This window comes from Vicia villosa, linkage group LG2 (genome assembly GCF_029867415.1).
Source record: "Vicia villosa cultivar HV-30 ecotype Madison, WI linkage group LG2, Vvil1.0, whole genome shotgun sequence".
NCBI classification, from domain to species: domain Eukaryota; kingdom Viridiplantae; phylum Streptophyta; class Magnoliopsida; order Fabales; family Fabaceae; genus Vicia; species Vicia villosa.
In genome coordinates, this window is record NC_081181.1 from 135,049,376 (window position 1) to 135,058,125 (window position 8,750).

The window sequence follows — 8,750 nt, forward strand, 5'->3', positions numbered from 1 at the left end:
GTAAATAACACAGATAATTGTTAACCCAGTTCGGTCTAACTACCTACTCTGGAGGCTACTAAACCAAGGATGAAGTTCATTATTAGCAATATCAATTCAGAGATAAACTCCCATTTTACAACTCCTCACTTAATCACTACCCAATGACCCTTCTACCTAGGTTCTCCCTAAATATGGAATATCTCCATTCCACTCCCAATCATAGCAATGATGTCTAGCAGTCAACAACTCAGCCACTGCATCGACGGCCTAATTACCAACATTCTAAATACATAAACAAACATAAACTGAAGTTGCTTAACAGCTTCCTCCAAGGACACAACATCTCTTAACTACAGGCTTCGAGATTCACACTAAACTTCTCTTGCTTAACAACTTCGAGAATCACATATTAGTGACCATCCCACAAACCGGGTGGTTCACCTACACGGCTAACCCTAAAAACTACATCTTGCCTAATACTCGGCTGGCTCTCTCAAACTAGGTTACAAAGGTTTCTATTTATAACCTAATCTCAATTGGAGTTGGGCTTACAAACCGCATCACTCCTTGCTGTTACAAATCTGCAGAAATCTTCTGCTACAATCAAGGTCTTTTTAATCATGAGTTTCCTAATTTATCTCCTAAATTAGAAACTGTTGAATCTTCAATCTTCTGATTTGATTCTTCAATATTCTGACTTGATTCTTTTGACATTTAAATCTGCGCCACATAAGATTACAAAATATTCCAAGAATATTTTGTATCAGACTGAATCTTCCAGTTCTACAGGCGCGATGTCATGGTTGAAGTCATGACATTCCATATAAAATCTTGCTTTTGTACCTAACTTCTTCTTTTGTGATTGCAAGACTTATACATAACCTTTTGCTGCTATTATATGTTTTATCCAAACATCAATTCCAATCAGACAATAATACAGAGCAGAGCATCAACAAAAATAATTTTATAGGGCCTAAAAAGGACACTCTATGATAAAACATTTCGAACTATGAGCAATAATATTGGACGAACATTGTGAAGCGCATTCTAATCACTCAAAATGCATTTAGATCACCCAATTCACTACAAGAAAACATGAAATTAACCAAGTGATTATGTCAGGTGTTAATCACCTCGCAAAAATATGTACTTACGGGGTTTTGTTCACCTCTCAACACCGTTTTTTTAAATTGTAAGTTTTTCCATCTCGCAACTGATGGAGGGAAATTTAAACTATTCCAAAAGAAAGTTGCAAAGTGAAAAACACCCCCGCTAGTACAGAAAGTACTTTTTACATCTGGGGAAAAGTACTTTTTACATCGGGTTAATGGTGGCAGGCGAACTTTACTGTCACAACTGGAAAAAAAATTGTGGGGTTTATCCCATGTCGCAAGTGCCAACGAGAATAAATTTTGTGGGGGGTATCTCACGTCGCAAGGCTTTTTTGAAAAAGTCGGTGGAAAGTACTGATTGCAATTATTGATTAAACATAGGGCCGGGTGAACGTTTTGTGCATTACTGACATGATTAGTTGCGAGGTGACTTGCACTTCGCAAGACTCAACGGTAAGAAATTTTGCGGGTTGATTTTCAGCTTGCAAGTTTCCTTTATATATCACCAACACAATTTCCTTTTTCTCCATTATAGTAATATCTTCATTCTCTCTTTAAACGTTTTAGCCTCTCTCAACCCTTTCCCAACCCCTCTATATCTCTTAAATCTCTCCATTTTAACACTAAATCAAGATCTCAAATACTTAAATTTCTTGTTGAATTCGGATTTGTTTTTCATATTTTTATCAAATCCATTTACAAAGGTACACATATTTATAAATTGTTTGTTATTTTAAACATATGAATAAATTGGTTGTATGAGCTGGTTAAATTTGTATGAACTAGTTAAATTAATTTGTGAATATTTAAGTACAAATTTAAATATTTAAAATTAATTATAAATTTAGTATTTTTAAAATTTTCTGAATTTAAATTATTTATTATATTTATATTATTCTAAATATTAATTTAATATTTAGAGTAATATAAATATATCATATATTTTTATTAGCTTATTTAATGTTTGTGTGGTTGTTCTCATTTGGCAAATTCAAAACTTTTGTCAGGTGAAACTCACTCAGCAATTTCATGTCTATTCAAACTTTGTCAGGTGAACCCCGCAAGATTTTGCCTCTTTCTGCTCTGTCCTGCTCTGCCACTTCCGACTTTCTCTATTCAAACTTTTTCAAGTGAATTTCGCTCCGCAAATATCTGTCTTTTTCTGCTCTGCTCTGAACCATCCTGCTTTCTCTACTCTAACATGCGTGTTTTCAGTTTTGAACTCTAGTAAAGGAGTTGCGATGTGCTTTTCATCTAGCAAAGTTGCAAAGTGATAACCATCTGGCAAACTTATGAAGTGCGTTTCTCCTTGCAAAAAGTTGCGATTAACATTTTTGCGGGGTGTTTTGTCCATCCCGTAAGGTAATATTTGTATTTGTGAGGGTGTTTTCACCTAGTAAATTGGAGTTTTATTTTATAGTGATTGACCTTGGGTTATTTCACCCGAACTAGAGTTCATGACCCATTTCATCTATCACATGTGGTCATTGAGGTGTCCAAAGAAATAACGGTAGGAGAATGTTTGCAAGTCTAAAGATAAAGGTGGGTTACAGCTGTTGAAGGCTTTATCGATTGGGTCAATTGCGATCTTAAGAAAGGTAATAATATTCTTTTTTGGCATAGTTGTTGGTTAGGCGATCAAACTCTTTGTGCTTCTTTTTTGTATTTGTTCGATCGTTCAACCAACAAACTTTGCTCGGTTAGTGATGTGATCTCTTGGAACAATGGTGCTTATACTTGGAATATTGATGTTCTTTTTGGAATTGATTGCTTGGTTCCAACAGACACGATTAATTCCCATTCAATCATAAATGGGATAGGTTCGGTTTTTTAGATCCATTTGAGGGGTCTAAGGGCGTTATTGAATGGCATTGCTTCAGATAATTCGGATTTTGACGACTTTCATTGGAAATTAAACCCTAACGGTATTTTCTTGGTTGCTAGTGTGTCCAACTTGGTGTCTAATGCAAAGGATCTGGCTTGGCTTATTTCTACTATTAAATTGTTGGATGTCACTTGGAAGGTCAAGATTCCGACAAAGATTAAGATCTTTTCTAGGAGATTTTTTATTAATAGACTTCATCTAAAAGACCTTTTAGCTCATAGAGGAGTGTCTAATTTCTCCTCTCTTGATTGCTTATTTTGTTCTAACCACCCAGAATCTTCGGAACATCTCTTCTTTCAATGTCTTGTTACTTAAGCGGTTTGGGAAAGAATTTTCTTTTAGTTGGGAAATGATTTGGAGTTTTCTTTTGAAGAGTTCAAGAGTTTTGGTTGCATTCAAGAAAAGGTGAAAAACGTCAACACTAGAGTTAAATTCAATTCAATTTGGTTGGCTTTAATTTGGTGCATTTGGTTAATGAGAAATGTCATTATTTTTTATAATGCTTCTTTTAGCTTTAAAGTGGTTATTTCCAACATTTTGTTCTACTCATGGAGATGGTTGTGTAATAGAGATTCCACTTCTAGGACTATTTTTTATAATTGGTACATGTAATCATTAAACTGTTTTAACTTTATTTAGAGTTTTTTTTCTTGTTGTAAGAGTTACTTTTTTAATGCGATATCTTATATCATTGTCTATTAAAAAAAATTATACAAATACCCGGAATGACATAGTTGAAAATCAAATTTAATTCATTTATGTCATGCTCGTTTACATGTTAGATGTTAGATTGAGATATGACACTACTTTTATCTCTCTTATTTTAACTACCGAAAGAACCTTAGTATTCCATACAAGAATTCATCATTATTTTATTTTATTTTAACATATTTTTTTCTAGTCTATGCACGTTTAAGTTATGAACTTTTTACCTTGAACTTACTTACCAGCTCATAGTCGTAACTTTTTTGAACTATCTAAAGATATTGTAAATTAATTAAGAATTAGAATATAGAAATGGCAAATATATGTCCAACTGTGCAATTTGGATTCTCGGCAGCCAGTAGCAGCCATTTGTGCAGCCCATTGTTCATATCAAATTAATTATTCCAATAATAAATATCTTAATTGTTTCAATAATTGATAAAAAACTAATTAATTATTATCAAATCAAATATTCTATTTCTCCATTAGTGATTGATAATTCAATTTGATATTTTAGTTTGATTATATATTTTTATCTTTTTAAATACACCAAATTTTATCTTTAATTCATAGATAAAATCAATCAATTTTCAATTTAAGTTTCCCTTTTAAATTGCAGTCTATATATTTTTTGTTTTTAACTCAAGTAATGAGTTTATTGATCTAATTGCTCCAAATATAAATATTTGAATTTAAATCATCAATTCAATTTAAAACTACCAATAAAGTAATATAAATTGAATAATTAAATAATTAAAATGGAACTAAAATTATTATTGAAAAATTTATATGAATTAAAATTTAAAAAATATTTTTAAATGAGTTTAAAAAAATATATAGACTTCAATTTAAAGGGAATCTTAAATTAAAAATTGATTGATTTTATCTATAAATTAAAAATAAAAATTGGTGTATTTAAAAGAATAAAAAATATAATTAAACTAACATAATTATTCCAAATTAATTTAGTTTCCAACTGTTTTATTTAATTTGTAATTTTATAAACTGAAATTTATCAACAAAAAAAAACTTAGTTAAGTGCATGTTTAAAATTTGGATACATTTAAAAAGCATAATGTGTCGCAAATTCAAACACGAAAATGGATGATGGATGTTTATATGTTTTAAATTATAGTGGGATTTTTAAAATTTTCCCTATAGGATAATTTTCCAAAATTGTTGGTTGGCCATCGCCATCCTGTGTTCTTAAGAAGCTCCGCTAGTGCATATGAATATTCAACTATCAGTAACAAACAATTTAAACACCAACTTGCTGCAAATCAAATTTACGGCATGCATAACGTGTGTAGTATATATATGTATTATATGAAAAATTACGACCATGTCTAGTTAGAGTAAGTTAACTAGAGATAAGAATGATCTTTTTTATATAAATCCCTCTAATTTCTTAATCTATATATACACTCATACACATAGACTAAAAGCATAAAGTTCTTCATTTCCATACTCAGTCACACAACAGTTTGATTTTATCAATGGAAGAAGTCAAGCCTGTGAATTTCATTACCGTTCTTAGCATTGACGGCGGAGGCGTCAGAGGAATCATTCCTGGAGTTATTCTTGCCTACCTTGAATCTCAACTTCAGGAGATAGATGGTGCTGATGCAAGACTTGCAGATTACTTTAATGTAATTGCTGGGACAAGTACAGGTGGTCTTATTACTGCCATGTTAACAGCTCCTAATCAAAATAACCGTCCTTTATTTGCTGCTAGAGAAATAGTTCCATTTTACCTTAAAAACTTGCCACTTATATTTCCACAGAAAAGGTATATATTCATAATTTAGAATGATATTAGAACTTTAGAACATCAATTGAACAACAAATTTATTACTATTGAATTATTATTCAACTTGCAGTGGACTATTTGCGCCGCTGGTGAACATAGCGAAAGCTTTAACAGGACCTAAGTATAACGGAGAGTATCTCCACAAGACAATAAAAGAGATGACAGGGAACACGCTTTTGAGCCAAACTCTCACAAACATTGTTATTCCATCTTTTGATGTTGAAAAACTTCAACCTACCATATTTTCCTCCTATCAGGTATTGGCGTAGATTCTTGTTTTTTAAAACAGATCAAAATTAAACGCAAGCGCATGCATGCGTTTAAATTACCAATATTATTGAGTTTGATTATGTATTAATTTATGCAGATCGATGCTGAGCCAGCTTTAGATGTAAAACTGTCAGATATTTGCATAGCTACATCAGCTGCTCCAACTTATTTACCTGCTCACTACTTTGAGAAGAAAGATGAACAAGGAAGAGTGATTCAAGAATATAACCTCATCGATGGCGGCGTTTGTGCTAACAATCCGGTAAAGTTCCGTCTCGAGGACTAAACATATTATAAAAATTCAAGTCTCATAAATCTTGAAAAATAAGTGAAGAATATTCGGTTGAATCTTAAATTAATAAAAGAAGTGAAGAATTTTATTAATTTGATTGTAGATAATGAACTTTGCTGTTTTGCAGACTATGGTTGCAATAAGAGAAGTGACAAAAGATATGATAAGGCAACCACAAGGGAGAAATGGGAATAACGTTGGGATAGCATATGATCGTTTTCTTGTGATATCAATAGGAACAGGATCAAACAAGAGTGAGAGAAAGTACAATGCTAAAATGGTAGCCAAATGGGGAGCATTGACATGGTTATTCAACTCTGGTGCAACTCCAGTTCTTGATTGTTTCAATGAAGCAAGCACTGATATGGTTGATTACCATAATTCCGTACTTTTTACCGCTCTTCAATCTCAAGACAACTACCTCAGAATTCAAGTAAGTAATTATGTACCTCTCATGAATAAAATAATCTCAATATATACTTAACATGGTTGCATGAAACAGGATGATACATTAGAGGGTGACGTAGCATCTGTGGATATATCTACTAAAGAGAATCTGAATAATCTGGTGAAAGCTGGTGAGAATTTATTGAAGAAAAAATTTACCAGAGTGAATCTAGATTCAGGCGTATATGAAACAGTTCCTGATAAAGGCACCATTCAGGAAGAACTCAATAGGTAAAAATTCAGTTTATAGTAACTTATTTATTTTCTATCAGTGGAAAAAAATTAAAAATATTTATATTTATATGTTTGCAGGTTTGCTAGTTTACTGTCGGAGATAAGAAAAGCTAAAAAGTCTAAGCATCAAAGTGGCAAGTGAATGGATGATCACTAGATTGAATATGTCAATTCTTTGCTGAAGCTCTATCTTTTATTTATTTGCTTAGTTAATAATTTCTGTAAGATTGTGATGCAAGTTTGTAACATTTTCAACTTCTTTAATTATGAATAAAATAATTGTTGTTTGATTTTCAAAAATTCGAAAATAATGTTTTATTGATAGCCACCACAAGTATAATTATATTGCAATTTGCTCAAGCTCACGAATTAATACGTTAAGTTGAATTGAAAAGTATAATTTATAGGCGAGGTTTTGGATTAGACTTTTTGAAAAAATACAAACTCTAAGAAACCTGTATAGTAAAATAATTTAAATAAAATAAGGAAGCTTAATGGAAAGACTATGTTTGTTTTATTAACTCCACTTGTTACCTTGATTGTACCCACCAACCTCAGAATGAATGTTTCTTCATTTTTATTCTCAGTCTTTTTCGTCAGTATAATATTGAAAGGGTGTCCTTGACAAGAGCTCGAAATATATCATTATATAATGTTAGATAATTACTCCCTATATTAAAAACTAAACTATAAAATGTTGGTTAACTTGACTTTCAAATTATTTTACAAACAGAGGAATTAAAGAGAAATACAAACCATATTTAAAGAGATGTATGTTTATTGAATTGATAAGATAAAGGTACAAGAGAGTGATGGATTTATATAATTAGGAAAGCGATAATAAACTAACTAACTTTTTTTTACAAGCAAAATTTATTAATAAGAAAATTACAAGAAGTACTCCAAACCTTACCAATAAAGGAGGATTATCAAGATCTAAAAAGGAACAAGAAAAAATAGCATGAAATAAAGTTTAAACCATTTACAAAGAAGACCACACTCCTAGGCACCTTTCAATAAGTTGCCACTTCTTGATAAAACAAAACCAAGATCAAAGCTTCTACTTAGTTAACTTCAAATATTTCAAACCTGTTTGAGATTATAAGGGATTGGACCCTTAGTCAACACCTAAAGAACAATAAAGAATTGGACAACCAAACATCTTTAGAACAATCTACATGACCCTTTGATCTAGCACTAAACCTGTCACATGCTAAAGATTTCTCTACTATAACAATCTCCTTGCTCCCTTTAATCCCTCCATTAAAAATAATATTGTTTCTAATCAACCAAACAACCCTAACAATTGCCAACCAAATAAGGATCCTATGGCATCGTTTGGCCCGCCCTCGCAAAGCTGAATAAAAAACCAACAGATGATTTGAAATTTCCTGACAGGAGCTAACAATACCCACCTCAAGTCATTCAAGAATACAAGACCAAACATCATCAACAAATTTACAATCCATAAACAAATGTTTAGGAGATTCCGCCGAGCCAAAACATAACGGGCAAACAAGATTATGGATACCTGATAAGACTCCCCTTATAAGAGTTAAGTTGTGATGTACAATTTGTTTGGCAAGTCACACCTGCAACACTTTTAAGTTATCACTAATAACAATGTATAAAAACTTAATTTTACTTCTAATATCTTTCCGAATTCATATTTCTTAAGTTCCTTATTCTCATTAATCTTTAAGGCCTTCAAACCTTGTTTGTTTCAAGGGTTTAGTTAGAATATCTATTAGTTGTAATTCAGTCTTGCAATATTCAATCTTCAACCTTTCTTTATCAACTTGATCCCTTGAGAAATAATACCTCATTTCTATGTGATAGTTCCTACCTTGGCTCATTGCAAGGTTTGCTAGATTAAGGATTGAGGATTGATTTTTTGTCAACTACAAATTTGATTTTTATAATGTCACTTACATTTTGTTCTTCAAACAACATTTCCAACCATTATACTTGACAGACGACATAAGGGATTGCAACATACTCTGCCTCACAGAA

The 8,750-nt window shown here is 31.7% G+C and overlaps 1 protein-coding gene across 2 annotated transcripts; it reads left to right on the forward strand.

Annotated features, from left to right (window-relative positions):
* Positions 1 to 4,856: 4,856 nt before the first annotated feature.
* On the forward strand, positions 4,857 to 7,050 carry LOC131646866 (patatin-like protein 1). 2 transcript variants are annotated; one of them, XM_058916813.1, is made up of 7 exons: positions 4,857 to 5,039; positions 5,157 to 5,473; positions 5,565 to 5,751; positions 5,862 to 6,026; positions 6,184 to 6,489; positions 6,559 to 6,734; positions 6,816 to 7,050. In XM_058916813.1, the coding sequence occupies exons 2-7, from the start codon at positions 5,181 to 5,183 to the stop codon at positions 6,877 to 6,879; spliced, it is 1,191 nt and encodes a 396-aa protein (XP_058772796.1). In that variant the 5' UTR covers positions 4,857 to 5,039; positions 5,157 to 5,180; the 3' UTR covers positions 6,880 to 7,050. The 2 variants fall into 2 exon arrangements, with proteins under 2 accessions (XP_058772796.1, XP_058772795.1); XM_058916812.1 differs by lacking the exon at positions 4,857 to 5,039 and having other exon boundaries at positions 5,046 to 5,473; positions 6,816 to 7,049.
* Positions 7,051 to 8,750: the final 1,700 nt, after the last annotated feature.